Genomic DNA, 22,906 nt, shown 5'->3' with positions numbered 1-22,906 from the left:
TCATCTGCCAGCAAGTTCAGTAACAAGTGAATAGCTGCCACTGGGCAAGGCATCTATACAAATTAATTGCCCCTAAGAAATTCCCTCTAAACAGTAGTTCATTACCCAGAGAACCCTATTTCTACTAAATTGGATGGAAGCAACATCATGCTTTGGGACTACTTCTCTTCAGCTATGACAGGAGTGCTAGTCTAGATAGAGGGTATATTGATTAGAACCAAATATAAGGATATTTTAGCAAACGATCCAAAGGTATACTGTACATCGAAGTCAACCAGGCAGTGGCTTCTGAATAAACCTGTCCTGCTTTGGGCGTCCAAAGTGCTGACTCTGCACACATTTTTGTCTTCCCCCATAGGAGGCTGTGAGAAGAAATGTCACTTCTGTATAGACTGAGCAACAATTGAATTGCTCAGTTTTGCGCAATCTAGTGGTCACCATGATTAAAGGCAATTGAATCAACCCCCTTTCCTTTTAGATCACAAAAAAAAAAAGAAGCTAAATATTACTTTAGGGGTATGTAACCCCAGGATAGTAGTATAGTGTTTTTTTTACATTTTATTCACAATTTCAGTTACGGTGTATAAAGTTTAAAGCAAATAATATCTGGGTATATTACCACCAAATTAGCTAGAAAATATTTTTCTACATACCTTTTATATCTGCCCAGTGTCCCAGAATGCCCAGAATATTCCACAAATCTGTAATCCAAGCTGTTTTGCAATGACCCAGTCACTATCACCTCTTATATGAGGCATTACCATTACCAATCCACATTTCTTCTATTTAGTAGCGTGATATTCTCCTTAACAACCAATTACATAGCTTCAGTGTGTAATCTCTCCAAACTGCCATTTATTCAATCTCTGGATTCTTGTTACTTGATACAAAGCTTCTTTGTGCATCAAATTGTGGCAGCACCACTTGCAAAAGAAAATGTTGATTTTTCAAGGTAATTGGTCCCCTAAAATAGATTTAATCATCCTGTTTTAGATTCTCTAAACAGCTTTTTATTCATTGCACTGGATACCAGGTAATTTACTGTAATCTACTTTCCTATCCTTCTGATTAAGCGTATTGTCCTTGGTCCAGAAGCCTTTGCACAATGCTGGGCAAATAATTACGTGGAATAGCAATGTGTTGAGTCAGAGATGTGCATGGAGTATCTAAAATACACAAAATGGATAAGAAATAGTCCATGAGTTCTAGTTGAAATGACAGGTTACCTGCGTGATCCTTTAGGGATCATTCATATGGACATGTTGGAAACCTTTTACAGCTTTTGCTCCTGCTGCGTTCTGACTGGAGCGCTGACAAGAGGGAAATGTTTGCACATTTTTGCAGACACAGGGATCATTTATGTCAATGCCAAAATGGGAATGCTGTAATAATGAATAGTAGAGCTAAACGCGGGTATAAATGCACAAAAATAGCTTGGCCCCTTTTATCACCCAGGACGCCAAAGTCACAGTTTCCTGACCACACAATCAAAATTGCTTTTGCTGCTCATATAAATCACTTTTAGTAAACTAAACATTTTGGGGCTGAATCTGAGGTTGGAGCTAAACAAAAACTAGCAAGTTTCTGCACCCTAGTAAAACCATGTTAACTGCAGGTGGGGCAGATAAAATCTGTACAGAGATCTGAGAGGGAAAAGTGAAGTGCAGAAGTGCAGTATAAAAAAACGTAAAATGCTCAGGTGCTTCTTTTTTTTTTTTTGCTTTGCACTCAGCATGAAACAGACCTTTGTAGCCAAATTTATTTGCCTCCGAGTTTGGTGGCCATTTTTTTTAAAGGGGCAAACATTTACAAGACCTGTTTTTTTCTTGTAAATGATTGCCCCCGGCATCCCGCACGGCCACTGACCTCGGAGGCTATTACATTTGACCCTTGGTTTGCAAATAACTATGACTAATTGCTGATTACATTTTAGGATTTATTTCTGGGGTTGCAAAAAACTCAGTAAAAATCAAATTATTGTTATTATTTAAAATTGGTACCAAAGCAATGAGAACAAATGAAAGGAAATCAACCATATAAAGATGGCTACACCTATAAATACAGATGACTTTGATAATGCATTACATCTAGAAATAATCTGACTACATAGTGGCCCTGCATTAGAAGGCAGGAGGGGCGGTGCTTGGTTCTGCTGCGATGCAGGAGTGTCTGGTACTTAACAAACAGAAAATAGCACTTTGCCACTTGTGCCACAGTGACTGCAGCTTGTGGAACACTTTTTGATGCAATCATTTTATTGATTTTTTTATTGATTTTTGCAAAAACAATAACATAACATAAATAAATGAATGAAATGAAAAAAGAAACAAAAAAAAGAAAAAACATACAAAAGAAATCAGTTTACAGTGGACAGGTTGTATAAAGATATGCTCAACCCAGTATGTTCTTAAAATACGAAAGAAAAAAGGGCGTACTTAGTAACAGAGTATATATACTACCCCAGCTTAATATTAAAACTTAACAACTACTCAAAGGCGCCATTTGGGTGTAACCGAACAGAAATGAGAAGGCGTAAATATTGAGAAAACCCATGCAGTAAGGTGTAAAACACCAAAAAATGTAAAACTACATACCCAATCAAGATTCACTAGCAAAATAAAGTAATAATAACAACCCTCCTATCAGAAGAAAACGGATATATAAAAAAATAAAACAAAACTAGACTACCCAAAGCAAACCTCCCTATAACCCCCCACCCTGTATTACCTTCCCCCAACCTAGGCATACCAAAACATCTTAACCCTCCTCACTACAGTAAATAACTGAAGCCCACCCACCTACGGGGACAAAAGATTAATAGTGACCCCTTACTAGTGTGAAACTGGCTCTCCCACCAGAAGCATGTGTAGCAGGACTTTTACATATATAATGTTAAGGGTCATATAAGGGCAAGCAGGCTATTTTAATTTCAACAGCAGACAAACAAAATTGAATAAGAGCATTTTAAAAAGCTTCTACAGCAATAAATTGAATTAGAATGTCAGTCCGGCCAACTTTAAACAATTTGACTGACTACAAGTATAGCCCAAGTCCCATCCCAAAGTACAGCAAAACGCCCTGCGTATTCAGAGTCGAGAAGTTCCAGATTATCCAGCACAAGGAAGGGTTATGTATGTTGGAAACCATGTGTCAGCAACACAGTGTTCAGGCGTGTAGTAACAATAAGCCTGCAGTCCGGACAGCATTTGTAGGAATATTAAGGTTACCACCAGGAGATACAGTGACCTCAACTTTGGATATCATATACTGTAGTTGCATGTATGGAAAAGAGTATCCACAAACATTTCTGCAGGATTTGTAGGAACCATAGGAGCACAATGAGCAAACAGAACATCATCATCTCTGTCACCACCTTCCGCAAAGGTGTAGGAAGGTGTATTAAACTGTATATCTTCAGGATCTATAGGAGCGACTTGTGTATAACAGGTAGACATAGCAGTATTAACCTCTCCATCACCTTTTGCAATGGGAGAAGGAAGGGGGAGTGCATTCAGATGAATTACTGTGGGTTTAGGAATGTCATGTTAATAATAGATAGGTTTTTAAGTATTAACTTCTCCATCACCTTTCCCAGTGGACCAGGGAGGGGAAAGTGTATCCAGATGAATTACTTCAAGACTTCAAAGGAGTTTCTGAGTCGAGGCCTGAATAACCTTGAGGATTTGTAAGACATCCATGGTGAAGATACAAACCATGCAGCATAGTAAAACACAGTAGAAAGTTCAAACCCAATTAATGGGAGAGTGTCCAGCAATATTAAGGCAGTAAACAACTCAAAGCCAAATGCACAAAGAATACAAACAGAACAGGAACTTAGACCACAAGCTACTAGGCTGTAAACCACAGAAGAGTGGAAAGGAGCCGTCGAAACCACAGCTCCGGGCACACCACGTCCTCTGTGCAGGGAACTGATTGAAGAGTCTCCAAAATAGCCGCCCATACACCCAAGCGCTGTGACACACGAGCCAAGCAGCAAGAAGAAGCCAGGAGGGACCAATCGGGATTATCAGATAATCACTTAGGGGTACCACTCCCATAGACTTCACAAACACAACAAGAAATAAATGTTGCCACTAACAGTATCACAAAACACAGGGTTCTCAGGCTTAAGTGGTTCCTCCCAGAGATTCTTTTACTTGTACCACCAAAAGCTAAAATAAATTCTTCATTAATATATGGTGGCACCTTTGGATCAGGCTTCAAAATGGAACCAAAATACTCACCTCACAACAATGCACATCACCCACTGTTGTGAGGTGAGTTTTTTTTGGTTACACTTTGAAGCCTGATCCTAAGTTTCAACCACATATTAATCCCTTGTTTTGCGACATCACTAGCGGGAGTATTTATTTTTTGATGTGTATCTGGTACTTACCCGACCCACTAATGGCTCTCACCTTAAGGTCGCTCATGTTGCTTCACTTGATGGTCTTTGGGTGGTATGCGCTGGAACAATCCTGCCAAAAAAGCGGACACGCTGAGCCTCTGTGAAAAGGGGGATCAAACCCTGTGAGTGTAGATGGCCTTCAATAGTGTCAATGTATGGCACTCTTGGCCTCAGATTGCTTGCCTTGTTAGTACCCAAATGGAAATGCACAAAGGGGTAGAGGAAATAGTTATAACGTACAACATACACAGAATAAGCTCCCCATATGTCCCCTTTGCGGAAAACACCTGTGTTTTAAATACAAACAATGGTCCATCGGCACAAGGGTCCTGTACCAACCTGCTAGTTCCTAATGTGTGCAACCTGCAATAAACTGACTCCTGTTACAATACCTGGTATCCTACCTCACGCTCACCTGGTGAACAATAACACAACTGACTGGGTGTACTACACTCCCTAACACACTTTAGTTACACAATTTAAGTTAGACAGGATGGTACCCTACAACAGTTTACCTTTAATGTGTCTACTGCACTAGCTTTAATTTGGTACTGGGTGCTGGCCACAATCCTATGGGCCTGGTACCCCAAAATAGAAATACCTGTAGCCTAGGGCCAACCTATACACAGTACCTATGGCCTAGTACCAATTTACACAATGCCACGTTCTATTTCCCACCTGCTTACCATGGAGGCTAAGGCTAGATGGGGTATACTGCCCTCTGATGCCTCAGGCCATCTGATGCCTCAGTCCTGCCTACAGCTGCATGAGACGTAGATGGAGCCTAATGACCTCCGGTGCCTCAGGCCTCGGCCTGCCCAATCATTAGGGGTGGATGATGGGTAGAGACTTCTTCCCTACAATGCCTCTGGCCTGCCTAACCACCAGGTTTGGATGGTGGATGGGGCCTAGTGCTCTCTAATGCCTCAGGCCTCTGTCCTGCTTAAACAGTGGCGGTAGATGGTGGATGAGGCCTAGTGCTACGCATCATGCTTCTGTCCTGCCTAACCAGCAGGGGTGGTGGGTGGGTTAGGCCTTGTGAGCTCTGATGCCACGGGATGGATTGTGGAAAGGACTTGAGGCCTGGATCTCTTTAGACTATTGACCACAAGTCCCTAGCGATTTTAAACAATTTCTCTACTGACACTGTTATATTTCTGTTTAAATGGATTTTAAAAAATGAGTAGTTTTTGTCAATCTGCTTAGGAGCTAATGTTTTGGCTTTAGGTGCAGTCATCACTTCAGCCTTTGCTGCTAATTAGTTAGTTTGGTACTTGTGTATTATCACGGCTCCCACGATTTCCATCTTATGGGATCTTATACAATTTAAAATTGTATACCATTGTATATGGCATACGATGAGATGAGATGAGTTTTCAAATTGTATAAGCACACTAATGGGTGCTTTGAAGGTCAATTGGCCCCCTATAAGATTTTTAATTGTATAAGCACCCTAATGGGTGCTTACAATGTTAAATGCACCCCTACGCCACCCCCACTATCAACGCCAACCCAAAGCGTGGCGAGCGCAGCGAGCCCGCGAGGGGCGGCGGTACGCGTCCTCCTACCTTTTCATACCCCCACTATCCATGTCAGCGTGGAGTTGACTTTATATAGTGTGGCGAGCCCGAAGCGTGGCGAGCGCAGCGAGCCCCGCTAGGGGACACGTAATACTTTACATGTATTACGCGTCCGCTCGCCACGCTTCGGGCTCGGTGGCTCGCTGCGCTCGCCACACTATATAAAATCAACTCTACGCCGACATGGATAGTGGGGGTATGAAAAGGTCGGAGGACGCGTACCGCCTCCCCTTGCAGGCTCGCTGCGCTCGCCACGCTTCGGGTTGGCGTTGATAGTGGGGGTGGCGTGGGGGTGCATTTAACATTGTAAGCACCCATTAAGGTGCTTATACAATTAAAAATCTTATAGGGGGGCCAATTGACCTTGAAAGCACCCATTAGTGTGCTTATACAATTTAAAATCTCATCTCATCTCATCTCATCGTATGCCATATACAATGGTATACAATTTTAAATGGTATAAGATCGGGTCCCATCGCAGCACATCTCATCTCATTGCATACCATCTTAAGCCTTATGGTATGCAATGAGATGGGATGAGATGGGAGCCGTGATAGTACACAAGTACCGTTAGTTTTGTTGTAACCACGGACCAGATATGTTATCATGAGGTCTATCTCCCTCTCCAGTTCCTGGCTGTTATCGCAGATGCGGCGCACCCATAGTAAATGTGAGAAAGGGAGATCCCTAATGGTGGCAGCAGAATGTAACATTGTGTTCCTGTCTGTTGTTTTTTTGTATAGACTGGTTTTAATGTGGCCATTATCCAAACGGATGACGACATCTAAATAATGGACAGAAATGGGACTGATTCATAGGTGAACTTGATGGTACTCTCAAATAAATGAATGTACGCCATCAAATCTTTAAATTCCTGTAATTGACCAATCCAAATCCAAAGCAGGTCATCTATGTATCTCTGGCTAGGAAAAAAACATTTTGTATCCCAATTGCACCCTGAGTGAGAAATATCGACATAATAATCAGATAATACAGAGCTCTTGGTTGCATATATCTGCAGATATAGGGCTAAGCCTCCAGGCCGTACGTCAAGGCGTCTCTGTGTCACTGGGGGGTCTATGTATCTCATCAGGAATTTTTTTTTGAGGCAACAGTGCAATCAGAAAAGAAATCCCGTTAAACGTCAAACATGTAAACGTTTGCAAACGCATACACATTTCAGGGGCCCTGCACTCACTAAATTAATTAATATTAATAAATAGTGGATATTTAGTTCATGTATTGATCAATACATTTAAGCCTGAAGCCCCTTTCATGGGACCCCACTCTTCTGCAGGTCCTGACAATATTTAAAAAATTATTACAATAAACATTGCGTTCACATTAGTGTTTGATTTCAGACTTGCCAACTGGTTTAATGCTCAAAGCAGACCATGCTTTTAAAGGTGAGCAATTACCAACACACCTGTTACTAAGCATCTAGGGAAATGGTTAAGATAAATAACTATGAAAAATAGGTTAAAACAGGGTGCATGAGAGAATGTGACCGCAATAAGACTAATTAAAAAATGAATCTAATAAATAATAAACAATAAACATCAGCACTCACCTTTCCTAGTTTTGGGGTGCCCTATGACTTGTGACCACATTGTTTAAATAAAAATTGCAGGGGCTCTGCACTCACTAAATTAACTGATATTAATAAATAGTGTTATTTATATTTCGAATATAGCAGGACTCCGGAGGACTTGACAAACAATCAGCAACCAGTGATTTTAGGAAAGGCAATGTTTCAGTGCCCAAACAGTGCCCAATCAGTGGCACTTTCATCAGGTCTAAAAAGCACCCCCTGAAGGCAATTTTTAAACCCTAGGGTGGGCCGGGGATGGGGGGGGGGGGGGGGGGGGGGGCTCCCAGGGACACAGGAAGCACAATCTGGGTATTTGTGGGTAAGTAGTGGATTTGGGCAGGGGGCAGATAGCCATGTGGGTTATTCCAGGGGAAGGCGTGGGCTCCCTGCTATGCACAGCAGGTTGGGGACGGTGCATGGGAGACAATGTGGTGGAAATGGGAGGAGCCAAAAAGTGGGAGGGGTAATGCGTAGAGGGTATTTTCAAACCGCCCCCCCCCCCCTAGATGTACAGTCTAGATCCGCCCCTGACAGAGACAAGCCTCAAAACTTCTGGAACAAAGTCATTTGGAGTGATGGGACCAAAATTTAACTTTTTGGCCACAACCATAAACGTTACATTTGGAGAGGAATCAACAAGGCCTATGATGAAAGGTACACCATTCCTACTGTGAAACATGGAGGTGGATCACTGATGTTTTGGGGATGTGTGAGCTACAAAGGCACTGAAAACTTGGTCAAAATTGATGACAAGATGAATGCAGCATGTTATCAGAAAATACTGGAGGAAAATTTGCACTCATATGCCCGGAAGCTGCACATGGGACATACTTGGACGTCCCAACATTACAATGATCCAAAACACAAGGCCAAGTTGACCTGTAATTGGCTACAGCAGAATAAAGTGAAGGTTCTGGAGTGGCCATCTCAGTCTCTGAGAAAATAAAGAGCCTCATCCACAACTACCACAAAAGACTTCAAGTTGTCATTGATGTAAAGGGGGCAATACACAGTATTAAGAACTTTAGTATGTAAACTTTTGATCAGGGTCATTTGGGTAGTTTCTGTTGTCATTATGATTTAAAAAGAGTAAACACAGTTGTTTGACAATAAATGGCTTCACCCAACCACTAACCATGAGTGAAAGAAAAGTTTGTGATTTATCATTCATATTCTCTGACAAATGGCGAGGGTATGTAATGGTATGTAAACTTATGAGCATAACTGTATATATATATATATATATATATATATATATATATATATATATATATATATATATAATCTCCTATATAATAAAAGGCTAACACTGCTCCTAACCTCTATGGCGTGTAATTCATGTGTTTTGTTGCATGACGGTGGCTACTAGATAGCAATTCAATATATAATTAAATATATTTAACTTCACTGGGGAATTCAATTGTTTTAAGCACAAGGATAATCAATGGGTGTCTGATGGAGCTAGTCAATTGTTTTGGGCACCCATTATTGGGCACCCAAACCATAGACTTTTTACACATTTCTGTTCGGTACCTCCGGAGGCTGTAAAAATGAGGGTGCCCACTGCATTCACGCACAATTGGAGCAATAATTGAATTCCCCACTATATGTTTCCGAGTCAAAATATCAGCTTTCTCTGTCATAGTAATGTAACTGTAACGTATGTTGTGAAGAAATAAAACGTCACTACCAGTCCATAATCTCTGCATTGCACTGTTTTTTTTATCCATGAGCAGGGAGTGACCTTTGGGAAGTTTGTCAAATTACAATATACATATTCTGTTTGTAATTCAGGAGGAAGACTTTGTCCAGCCAAATGGTGTCAAAGTTGTATTTTATGTATGTATTTTATTTACATTCTTGTCTAACTTTGCTTTTCTGCTCATCTGCACAGAACAATATCAAGGTCATTTTGGCAGTTGCAGTAATAGACAAGAAATATTTGCTATTCTTTGACCCACATTTATATCTGTGAACCACAGGTTGTCATTGGCATTTAGCAGCATGTTATGAAAACATGAATGCAATCTCTGTAATGTAGGAGTTCAGTAATAACCTTTACCACATTATGATGCACAAATTAGTTTTCATAATTTACTTATAAACATACAGTAGGTGATGAAAAAATAGGAGAAAAATCTAATCTATGTTAGTCATTGAACAGTTAGGGGTATATTCAATTGATGTCGAAACTTTCACCTTGCCGAAAAGACGTCAGTTTTCGACATGAATTAATCAGAAGGGGTTCTGATCTAATCAATGCTAGCTGTTTTTCTTTTCTGGAGGTCGAAATGTTCCGACCTGCCGAAAACCAGGTGGATTGAAGAAGTAGCCACTATTCCACCAGCTTTTGTCAGAAACACAGCCAAAACGAAAGGCTTTGGCCATGTTTCTGGCAATCTCAATCCGACATAAAAAGATGTCGGATTAAGGCAGGGAGGACAGCATCGGGTGAGCAGTAGCAGCTTGACATGACGTTGTCCTCCTGTCTGCCACTTCCTGCCGTCTCCCATAATTACCCACCGCACCCACCTGTTCCGCTGCCGGAACGGGTGAGAACAGCTCACCCATCCCACTGCCCTCCCCTCACTTTGCTCACCCGGTCCCCATGCTGGCCGAGTGAGCATCAGTCAGTGGCCAAATCGGACATCCTGATTTGGCCCCTTCATTGAATAATGGATGCTGGATCCATTCCATCAAAAAAAAATTCAGAATGGATCCGGCATCAATTGAATATATACCTTAGTATTGTTGTTTTGCTCAGTTTGGCTCTTACATTTATAAAACTTGAATGCCACTTACAAGGATGCTTTCCTATTGAGCTTTTACTGTATGTCTGTTCATCTAATGGATGTGATCTTATTTTTGCATTCAATAAATGGTCATTTTACTTCACCCTTTCTGGGGAATTTAATTATTCAACTACCCCTGTCCCATCCTGTTCATCTAGAGTGGCGCTGATATTTGAAATTAATGAATGACTGAGACATTGGCCCATTGTAGGGGAACTATTGAGCCCGTATAGCCACAAATAGCGAAAACCGCAGCAAGGATAAGGATGAGCAAATCTGAAATGCATATTTTTGTTTTTACTATCGTTGTTACAGTTACTTCTTTCAATTTAGGGTACTTGTTTCCTACCAGGGCACCCACTAAGCTATTTGCTTAGTGGCCTATTCTGCTTAGTGGAATCGCATCGCACATCGCATTACTTGGCTTTTTGTGCCTTGCGATGTGGGCGATGCGATCTCAATAGTTAATTTTGTTAATTTATTCACTGCACCCTGAGTGAAATCGAATTGCAGATGAGATGAGATCTCAGTAGTTCATATGGTATAACACCTAAAACAGCACCACTCTCCACGTCACCCCGAAGCGTGGCGAGCGCAGCGGAATGCATCCTCCGACCTTTTCATACCCCCACTATCCACGTCGGCGTGGAGTTGCATTTATATAGTGTGGTGAGCGTACGCGGTTTACTTTACATGTATTCTGCGTCCGCTCGCCACACTATATAAAATCAACACCACGCCGGTGTGGATAGTGTGGGTATGAAAAGGTCGGAGGATGCGTTCCACTGCCCCTCGCGGGGCTCACCATGCTTCGGGGTGACGTGGAGAGTGGTGCTGTTTTAGGTGTTTTACCATATGAACTACTGAGATCTCATCTCACATCTCACGCCACAAAAAAGGGCCATGCGATGCAGATTCACTCAACTAAATTAACTACTGAGCAAACGTAGGAAATCTGGGCGCCCTGCTAGGAAACAAGTACCCAATTTAGTTATATGGGTATAGACATACAATTTATATGTTTTTCTTTCTTTGGTCCACTCTGAAGAAGAGAAATGACCGAACTTGCCAGCTGCTGGGATACTGGAATGCAGATTCTAAAGAAGTACAGGTACTGGATGAGCTGGAGAGCTGTTCCGACCAGACGGGTCAGGGAAATCCCATTCTCACCCAGGTAAATGTGTATGAGATACTTGATTTATATTTTTTTCAGTCTAGGCTAAGGATAACAACATCTGATTCAAGATTTCAATAAATCTACACCAAAACTAATGAACTGTAACTTTTGAGTCCATTCTCTGTCTCATTGCCTGTTACTGTTGGTACAGCTGGATGATTGGATAGTCACTCTACACCTTGTACTTTTAGCAATCTCAGAATTTTGTCCAAGTGTCACTTTTACTATATAATTGCCCTTAAGTTATCCTAATTTATACAAATGACAAGAGCCTTCACAAACTTCACAATACAAAGAGTGAAAGTGTTATATAGTCATTTTGTAGTCACTATTACTATTACTAATAGTCACTGTTATATGTCATATGTAAGTGACAAGTCAACTTTAAGTCTTGAATGATTAAAGTCTTCATGAAAAACAACATATTCAAAGACATATATTTCTGTATTCATATTATTTAAATATTATTCTCCTTTATCACTGGCTACCCCGCTTCCTCCACCAATGGCTTCTGCAATAACTCCCTATTTCCTTATGTCTGTATCATGGCTGTCTCGTCCTTATCCAGTCACTGCAAGCATGAAGCACATAGGAGACTGAAACTCAAGTACCAGGTGCCCTTCCTTCTGTTCCAGTTAAATTATGGTAACTCCTCGCTGAGAGGTTCACTCGTCATACACAATCAAGATGCAATTGGCTGGAGTGGAAAAGATGGGTGTGGTGTTCTGAAGGTTTCATCTCACCCAGGACCTATTGTAGTTTACACACTGGCCCTTATTTTGGTTCACTCGCAAAGGCAAATTCCTTCTCAAATGGACAAAACCATGTGCACTGCAGGTGGGGCAGATGTAACATGTGCAGAGAGAATTAGATTTGGGTGGAGTTTTACTTCAAAGTAAGATCTATATTGCAATGTAAAAATATAGCAGTCAGTATTTTCTCTGTAAAGAAACACAATAACTCACCCAAATCTAATTCTTTCTGCACAAGTTACATCTGCCCCAACTGCAGTACACTGTTTTATCCATTTGAGAAGGAATTTACCTTTGCAAGTGAACCAGAATAAGGTCCACTGTTCAGTTTAGGGGGTTAATGAGGTTAAGGTTTCTCTGCTACCTCCACATCAGGGGTCCACCCACAAGAGTTCTGCTCCTCAGAGAAGCTCATAAATTGTTTAACACTTGATAATGGAAATAATGTTATGACAAGTCAGGAACTAATGAGTTATAGCACATATTATAGATACAATAGAGCTACATTTTATACATCAGTGCTCCTATCAATTTAATAAATGAGGCAAAGCAGGAATTTGCAGGATACATACAAACACAATAAAAAAAACAATGTAATAGAAAGAGATATTTTAAGAGATATTTGTAAACAGATGGGGTGAGATTTAATAGGATGAGAGTTTCAGAAAGTGAGAGATTTGGTGAGAAATCTCCAGATTTTTTAAAGCGGCAATCATTTACACTTCAAAATCAAACTGGTTTAGCAGTATAAATGATTGCTGCTTTAAAAAAACTGGAGATTTCTCACCAAATCTCACTTTCTGAATCTCTCATCCTATTAAATCTCACCCATGGTGTCCAAAGTGTACATGAAACTGGGAAGAGCGCTTCAGTGAATTGCGTGAAATCATAGCTGCAGGGAGACTGTCAAATAAAAACAGGAGAGGGAAGGTGGGGAAAGGGACAATACAATTCTCAGAAGCAACAGACTGCTGATGGCATGCTGGGAGATGGTGGGTGCCACTTTGGCCAGGACATAAAGCTGCAGATCTATGTGTGGAAATCTGATTATTTGTGAAAAGAGGAATGATGGGCATTTAACAGGCATTGGTAAGGTCTGACAGTCACCTAAAAAGCATGCGGGGGTAATTGCTGGACAGTTAAAAGGCATGTCAGGAGTTCTGGGAAAAAATTAAGAGGCATGCGGAAGGTCCGATGGTGAGCATTTTTGGAACAATAAGGTTGGACCGAAAAGTGATGGGTCCCTGGGACTCACATACTGATGAATTTGCTGTGTTCGCTGCTATAACATAATAATAAAATACAAGAACAATGCATAATATTTTGGTGCTTTGAAAGATAATAACAGTAATTTGAAGCTAAGCATTTGATTCAAGTAATAAAAGAATTGCACATGGTAAGATTTTGGCAGGAGATTTTTACTAGATAGTTAAAATAGCCTAGAAGGTTAGCAAAAATCTCACAGTATTTCTCCTGCTTAAATACCAATGTACGGCCCTGCTAAGTCAGTATCTCCTAGCATAGATAGACAATTTTGACTAGATCACAGACTACCCTTAGACAAAATCGCTTAGTCAAAATCTCCAGTGCATCTAGTAAAAAGTGCTTAAGCTGCCCATACACGTACCAATTACCCGGTACTTTTTGTGCTAAAATAGCATCGCATCCCATGCACAACATATGCACAACGATGCTATTTTAGCACAAAAAGTACCGGGTAATTGGTACGTGTATGGGCACCTTTAGTCAAAATTGACCATTAGCCAATATCTCACGGCGAGATATTGGCTAATGGCCAATTTTGACCAAGTGATTTTGACTAGATGTACTGGATATTTCGACTAACTAATGATAGTCTATGATTAAGTCAAAATCTACGCTAGGCAATACTGACCTGGCGTAGGAGAAAAACTGGGAGATTTTGGCTAACCTAGAGGAGCCATGCATCGCTATCGCCCGCAGTGTACACAAAGGACGATTCTGGCTAACTTTCTAGTAAAAATCACCTGTTCAAATCCCCCCATGTGTACACTTTTTTATGGTGCCCACCCACGGAGAGATGGTGTGCTCGGTGCAATTTGAGCCATACAATTTGTTCTATACAATTTGGACTATGCAATGGGTGCGATTTGAGATATATGATATTTAAAGTACACATGATTTTGACTACAGTACAATAGTCAATTACAGGGTACATGCAATGTAGTACACAAATACCTGCCTGCATATACTTTTTTGCCTTGCGATATGGACTATGCAGGAGTGCGCATCGCATTGCATGGCTAAATAGACGTGTGTGATTGAACTAGTCACGATGTGATGAGAACTAAAATGTTCAAATCACATGCGATAATCGTCACATGTGTGGGCACCTTTAATGGTTCACATGGAGTCTTGCCACAGGCTATCTCTCTTTCTGCTTCTTCGCAAGGTGTGAAGTATAGATTTCATTTGGTTGTGTACAGTTGCATATAGGTGTAAGTTTATGTTTTTTTTCTGTCAGAATGAAGATGGTGATGGTCAAACAAGTCTAGAAGAGGACAGAGAACAATCTCAGGCACACACGACTACTGTGCTGGATACAAGACAGACCAGAGTCCATCTAAAGGTGTCGGCTAGCAAAGCATGTGAGTTACTTTTCCTCAGTCTTCCCTTTGGCAAACTAGGCAAATACATACGATAGTTGCAATATTCATGTATGTCTGTCATATTTCCTTACAATTTTTATCCAGGGTTATCGAAAAATAAGTTACCCACTCCAGAGGGCTCTTGAACGCATTCTGTAGCTCCCAATGCAACAACAGTTTAACCACAGATCGTTCTAGTGACTATATTTATCATAAATTTCATAAATTCACCGTTAGGTGGGGCAATAGCAAAAAAATAAATATTTAGTAGGCTTATACACTGTAATGTCCAATAACCTATGTCCACCTAAGGGAGCAGGAGGAGGGTATATCTACCCGGTACAATGACAGTGAGCTGTTGAACGAGCTGCCCGGGGCACAGGCTATTAGTACAGTAGCAGCCATGCACAGGTAAGAAGACATCAGCACCACTCTTCAGGGCTCTCTTAGTCTGCCGCTGGCACTGACGCCTTTTGCCATACTGGCATTGCCCTTTGTCATGGTCCTTCTGCAAGGGAATCGGTACATCTGTCAGAATGAACTTAGGTCTACAGTCATTAGGTCGACCCCACTAGGTCGACTGGCAGGAAGGTCGACCTGACTTAAGGTCGACATGGGCCAAGGTCGACATGACTTAAGGTTGAATGTGCATAAAGGTCGACATGAGGAAGGTCGACTGGTCATAAGGTCGACATGGGTTCACTTTTTTTATCCGAATGTCGACACAGTCGACATGGACACAGTTGGCAATGAGAATCGGACCCTCGCATCGCTCGCTTCGCTCGCCACAGCTTTAATAACCTCCTCCACGCCCTAGTGGATGGTAGGGCATGAAATACCGCCTGTCGGCACATGTCGGCTCAAAAAACAGTGAAAAACCCCATGTTGACCTTATGACCAGTCAACCTTCCTCATGTCGACCTTTATGCAAATTCGACCTTAAGTCATGTCGACCTTGGCCCATGTCGACTTTAAGTCAGGTCGACCTTCCTGCCAGTCGACCTAGTGGGGTCGACCTAATGACTGTAGACCTAAGTTCATTCTAATAGATGACCGCATCCCTCTGCAAGATACCCAGCAACAACAGAGATTTCAGGCTAGCTGCCCGTCTGGAGCTCACCGGCTGCTGGAAGAGATTTGATGTTAGGAAAGCAGTCTTGAGGGTAAGTGGCCACTATATAGGTGAATGCCAGCAGTGTATGCATGGCATTATGATGCTGCCCAGTGAGCAATTCTTGGACAATTTTTTTTTTTAACAAATTACTAGGGCATCATTAGATTACTCTGTGGATAATATGATAGAATGTGTTCTAGAGCCCCCCCCCCCCCTTTTGCTAACCCTGTATGTTCCTAACAAGCACCATAGAATTTTCTTTACCAACTTCATTAACAAAAACTGAATATTTAATATGCATCAGCTTTTAAGCTCGGAAGCTTATATGTATTTTCTCTATTTCTCACTATGGGGCCAGTGATGTTTGATAAATGTATTTCTAGTGCATGTAATAGAAGAAAAACCTTTCGTTAGACAGCAAATTACCTTTACTCAACTATATATTTTACACGTTTCTTATGCTTGTTTTCAAAGTATATTTTGTCTGTTTACCACACACCTGTGGATTATGATTTAATGTCCTCAGAAATTCATTATTTATTAATTCAAGAAGTATTTTATGTACTCTTTACCTAGAAGGGCGCCCGTCGTGGTGATCGCGGGTACATTTATGTCTGGCCGCGACGCGACCGACGCGATGCCCGCGATTTCCCATTGAAACCCATGTTAAACATGGAAATCGCGTCGGTCGCGTCGCGGCCGGCCATAAATGTACCCGCGATGCCCGCGACGCGATGCACCCGATTTCCCATAGGAATCAATGTTAAATGGCCCGACCGACGCGATTTTACTGTTAAATGCCTCAATGGACCCGATGTGGCCATAGGAATCAATGTTAAATGGGCTACAGAGCCCAAATAGGCACAATTAACCCTTAAATGTCCCCCCAAATTTTTAACGCCACCCCACGATCCACGCCAACCCGAAGCGTGGCGAGCGCAGCGAGCCCGCGAGGGGCGGCGGTGCGCGTCCTCCGACCTTTTCATGCCCTACTATCCACGTCGGCGTGGAGTTGAGAATAGAATAGCGTGGCCACGCGGACACCTGTGAAGGTATCCGCGTCCCCTCGCGGGGCTCGCTGCGCTCGCCACGCTTCGGGCTCGGTGGCTCGCTGCGCTCGCCACACTATTCTATTTTTAACTCCACGCCGACGTGGATAGTAGGGCATGAAAAGGTCGGAGGACGCGTACCGCCGCCCCTCGCGGGCTCGCTGCGCTCGCCACGCTTCGGGTTGGCGTGGATCGTGGGGTGGCGTTAAAAATTTGGGGGGACATTTAAGGGTTAATTGTGCCTATTTGGGCTCTGTAGCCCATTTAACATTGATTCCTATGGCCAAAATCGCGGGCATTGAGGCATTTTACATGAAAATCGCGGTCAATCAGCCTTTTTAACATTGTTCCCTATGGGAAAATCGCGGTCATCGCGGGCAGCAGATTTTTATGTACCCGCGATTTACCCGCGATGACCGCGATGACCGCGATTTTACCCCCGACGCCCGCGATTCCAATCGCTGGCGCCCTTCTAGGTAAAGAGTACCGTATTTTAAAACTTCTTGAACTATTTTATTGAAAAAATACACAAAAACCGCCCAAAAAATACACCTAGTAAATGTCACACACTGTCGGAATGTCTGTCCGAGTGTTTTAGCATTATTCCCCATCACTGTAGCATCATCCCATCATCTACAGGCATAGATTTTACTGTAGTAATTTACTCCTCTCTGCAGAGTTTCCCCCATACTGTGGTCTTTATGTCCCTTTATATTATTCTTCCACTGTTCATCATAGCACCCCCACCTCCATTGTAATAGATGTGTGCCATTTCCCCCTTCCCTTATCTCCCCTCAAGCAGAGTGCCGCAGAGCGGTTCTTAAAGGGGATTCATCATCAGCCCTCCAGTTGGTCTCTGCACTCAGAGTGTTCAGAGAGGAACCTCTTAGGTCTACAGTTAAATGAGGGATCTCTTTGGTCATTGGATGTGGACTTTGTGTTTTGTTCGAAGACCATGGAATGTCCTCTACAATACACTGGCTCTCCTAATTCGGCATAATACATTTCAAACTTCCCACACTCAACTACTGTATAAATCCCTCATACACACACACGCACACGCACACACACACTTCTCTAATCTAACTCCTCCAGTGTTGCTGTAACGTAGTGTGTAGAGTTTGGGTTTTTAAAACTGATAAAAATAACAAAAAAGCCTGTTGTTTGCTCTAGTCATTCCTAGGCTGTAGGGTAGTATACTATCTAGTTTTACAAAATAGTTATCCAATTACCCTGAATAAAACATTGGGAGCTTTTTCACAATGGTTCCCTTATTTTTTTTTTACCAGGCTAGCCAATAAAATGTACAAAGGTTCTGTGAAACCTATATGTTTTTTGGCCGCTGGACTCGGCGAGCCAATTACCTGTGATCAGTGATATCAATTGGATATCAGCCTAAAGCTTTACATACTACGTAGCTTTACACACTGCTGGCCTTCTGACAGAGTTTGGCAGGTACTAATGGGCTTACTTACCCTTCTGGTTCGGAATAGCTTATCACCATACAAAGAAGATTTCAGAAGTCTAATTTCAGTACTTATATGTTAGTTGGGCGCCCACTATAGTTAGTACGCTCATACTCCCACTATCCATGTCGGTATGGAGTTGATTCTATATAGTGTGGAGAGCCACCGAGCCCGAAGCATGGCGAGGGGACGCAGAAAACTAAGCAAATAGCTTAGTGGGCGCCCAACTAACATAAAAAATACCCTAATTTCTTATATCGGCCTGCTATTTAAATGATAGCAGGCCGAATATGCGGGGCAAATGCATGAATGGTCTGCTCCCTGTCGCTAACCGCTTCGACAGCTGCAGGGTGGTGAAGCCATATCCCCACAACAGGGACAGTGCTGTCCCTCCTCAAGGGGACATGGCTGGAGGGGGGAAATTGTGCTCTGCTTCGGCAGAAAAGATGTTAATACGTTTTGTCGATGTCCCTACCTGCTTCGCCTCATTAATTAAGCGAAGCAGGAAGTGCTATAGTGGCGTGATAAGCGGCACTATAACATATCTGGCCCACTAAGAGAGATACTCAGGTTGCAGGTTCAGATATGTTAACTTCCTCCTTCCCGTACCCACAGCCTGGAGGAGATTGGCTATGTCCAGGAAGTGGACACAGAGCAGTTACTGTTCAGGAAAATCAAAGAGGCAAGGATTAATAAAACTGCTTCTACTGTGGCTTACATATCTGGAGCACTGGCTTCAAATCCCTAGGGGATCCCAATTTTTTTTTTTTATTACAAGCTTGTGATTCTAACACCTTTATTCCCTGCTTTTGATAGCTCACATTGTAAATTTGTTTTACCGTTGTTGATTTTGTTTTACTACAGTAATAACAATAGATACAGGCATATTAGACAATTTTATTTGTATGAAATCACTTCTTAACCTCAAAGCAAGGATGAAGAACTGCTATGCTGTCAAAAGCTTCATCTCAATATGATTTCTTTTTGGAGTATTTTTCAAAAACATTTTATAGAAATAAACAAAGAAACAAACAAACAGGTTATAGATTTAAAAACATATTTGGGGCCAGATGTACTAACCTTGAAAATTGATAAAATGGATAAACCAACAGCCAATCAGCTCCTACCTGTCATGTTACAGGCTGGGTTTGAAAAATGAAAAGAGTTGATTGGTTGGTGGTTTATCACTCTCCATTTGATAACTTTTTAAAGCTTAGTACATCTCTGCCATAGTTACAGAATCAAAAGCACAAACTTGCCACAGATGAAAATGAGAACATGGGTTGAAGAACAATTACAAGATACTGTATATCAGCAAGAGAAGAAAACATGACAAAGACATGCAGCATAATGCACTTAGAGTAAAAATCAAGGTGCCTAATTCCACACCAATTATAATCACCGTTGATTTAGGAATAATCCAAATGTTCAAATTTGTTTATATTATTTTTTTCTGTATATTTCCTCACACTGCATTTAAAGGGACACTGGATAATTATGTCTCCTTGTATTCTGTAAAAACAGTATCCTCCTCCCCAATACAGGACAGAATTAGTACTAGAGCAGAGAACAAATAATAATGCAGAAATCTTAAAAAAATGTAAAGATTTTAATAACACAATTCACTTTCCAAATTAATGACTATATTAAAAGCATGACTACACTCCACACGGCAAACACCAATGGAACAGGTGATCATTCCATATTCCATCAAGATTGAAGCACATAGGAAAAAGGCCACATGTAGGGCCCAATTCAGAGTTGATTGCTGATGTGTAAATTACCAAATGACGCTCATGCGTAGGGATTGTAGTGCGTGTATGCAAACTGAAATAGTGACAGAAATTCTGAAAATATCACCGACCATTGAATGATGTGGAGCGTGCACACAGATCTAAGGTTGCACCCAGATCTCGGTGCACATTCTGCGGGAAATGGGCGGGAAGCTGACATCCAGTGATGTCAGCTGCCCACGCTCCGCACCAGAGTCATCGGGCCATTAGCATGAGAACGCCCAGCATGAAACGCTGGACATGCCCATATGCTAATGGCCGCCCCTCCCCCCTCACCCTCCGTTCGCAAGGATGGGTGTTGGCATCCAGTTTGTTTGTTTGCCGTGGCTGCATGCACCCTACTAACAACATTGGCCCCGTGTGACTCCACACGGCCTTGCGAACAGACCTGAATAAGGTCCATAGATTGTAGGAGGCAGATTCATAGTCACAAATTCAGCCATGAAGTAAGTGGAAAATCCTATGAAAAATTGTTATACACGGTGAAAATTGCAGATTTATCCCAGTTAATGCGATCACCAGAAAACAGATTCACCATTGCCAAGAGAGCAGACAGGGAGTCTGCTCCCAAGCCCAAGAGTCCAGAAAAGCCAGGACAAGCTCTAAAAGCACAAGCAAGCGGCTCTTTGGCAACGGCGAATAATGAAGGGAGTAAAGGACAACCTTGTCTAGTGTCCCTACAGAGATTAAATAAATCCTTAACAAAACAATTACAATGACCGGAAGACAATATTAAGGAAGCTGGACCCTAGTTAAAATCAAATATTGAGCAACCCCAGTAAAAGTCAACTACCTTAGCTGCATCCATGACGACAATCAAGGCATCCACCAATCCCTCACCAGCAATCTGCAAGCAAATAGATATATATCGGTGCCGAAGGTTAATAGAGATCTTGTGCCCAGACATAAAGCTAGTTTGGTCAGTACTGTATGAATGATTTCAAGAATCAATTTAGTAAGCCTAAAGGCTTTGCAAACATTTCAACATCATTGCAATCAAGTGCAGTAGGGCAGTAAGTGTCCAGGAAAGCTGGATCCTAACCAGGCTTGAGGATTACCACAATAAGCACCTCTTCCACAGAAGAGCAAAGGGAACCAATTTCAAAAAGGGTAATAATTTAGGAACGAAGAAAGCAAGATTATAATATTTGGGGAATTCAGCAAAAGCCTATATCTTAAGGACAGAGAAATACAGGGCAGTATTCAATGTGAATTATTGCTATGTGCAGCGAATCCTGTTTAGGATTCGCTGCACAGTCATCATGTTCCGGAGGGCTGGAGCATTCGCTGCCCCTGACGGCAATTTTTAACCCCTGCGGCAAACGCCGCCGGGGGACGGTGGCAGGCAGGGAGATGGAAGCCTCCCTGCCTGCGCCGGACACTAGGGAGCCGCTGCACTGCTCCCGCTCGGCATATGTAATGAGCGGGAGAAGTGAATATATGAATATCTAATGAGCGGCTCTCGGCCTCCTGCTGGCTGTTATGTGTAAAAAAAAAAATATATTAAAAATATATTCATGTGCAGTAAGGACATGAAAAAAAATAGCATGCCCCTTCACAGAAAAAAAATACAGATTTTTTGACACCAAATAATAAAAAAAAAACTTTATTTCAAAAGATCACAGTTCAGTTCACCATAAAAAGATGGCGATTGCTACGCGGTGACACACGGCAAAAAATCACTTCGCTATCTGATCATTGACTACACTCACGGCGAATCACATTGAAAAACCCATTGAAAAACCACAGTGAATTACGGCGACTATTATCCGTCATTCACTGTTCGCCGTCGGCAAATAGTGCATGTTGAATAGGGCGAATCAGTTTTTCAGTAAAAAGATTCACCTTAGAGCACGAAAATACACACATTCGCCGTAGAACATGGCGAATCAGCCTCATTGAATACTGCCCTTAGTAGCATCTTTAATTTCCTCAGGAGATTGGAGAGTGTAGTAATGAGTGGCAAGAATCTGACAGTGTCGGAGGCACAATATGATCAATATAAGGGGTGAGCTCCAACACAGTGTGCTGGACCCTATTGTTATAAAACACTGGTCATAAAACACTGCTGCGATTTACAGGGCACCAACATGAGTTATCCCAGCCGAATCCCGCAATCTTTGCACAGTGGTAGAAGAGAAGCAACATCAGCCCTAGCCATATGAGCCATACATCTACCAGCCAAGCCAACTTGTATATAGCAATTACGGGATGAGAAAAGAAGATGGCACTTAGGTTTATCAAGTAAAAAAAAATCAGTCCTTTCCTTATGAACTACCTGCCATTCAACTCTTTCATCCGGAAGCCTAATAACAAGGTATAGTTTCTTAAGGGCACAACATCTCTGCTCCAACTCAACCTTCAGACATCTTTGGAAAAATGCCTGTGACAAGATGGAGGCGAGTGGGAGAAGGCCCAATATCACCATACCTTGGGAGGATCAGATGTGATCCGGTGCTCTTTAAGAATATGGGCAGCCAGCATTGGCTGATATATCTGTAGCTATATTGGTGCATCAGACTGTGTGTACTTGCTGCCTGGCTAACCACCATGCAAA

At 42.0% G+C, this 22,906-nt stretch overlaps 1 protein-coding gene across 3 annotated transcripts in view; it reads left to right on the top strand.

The window, feature by feature from the left end:
- The window catches only part of SPOCD1 (SPOC domain containing 1), a 101,072-nt gene that overhangs the window by 6,251 nt on the left and 71,915 nt on the right, over window positions 1-22,906 (top strand). For 2 of the 3 annotated variants that reach the window (XM_083173702.1, XM_083173703.1), the window contains exons 3-5: window positions 9,374-9,418; window positions 11,420-11,545; window positions 14,804-14,927. In XM_083173702.1, coding sequence (XP_083029828.1) covers window positions 9,374-9,418; window positions 11,420-11,545; window positions 14,804-14,927 — 295 coding nt within the window. The remainder of the gene's footprint in view (window positions 1-9,373; window positions 9,419-11,419; window positions 11,546-14,803; window positions 14,928-22,906) is intronic. The other variant, XM_083173704.1, reaches the window with a different exon arrangement.

The sequence above is a fragment of the Crinia signifera genome, chromosome 2 (genome assembly GCF_055691185.1).
Source record: "Crinia signifera chromosome 2, ASM5569118v1, whole genome shotgun sequence".
In the NCBI taxonomy this organism is placed as follows: Eukaryota; Metazoa; Chordata; class Amphibia; order Anura; family Myobatrachidae; genus Crinia; species Crinia signifera.
This window is presented reverse-complemented; position numbering and strand designations above follow the sequence as displayed.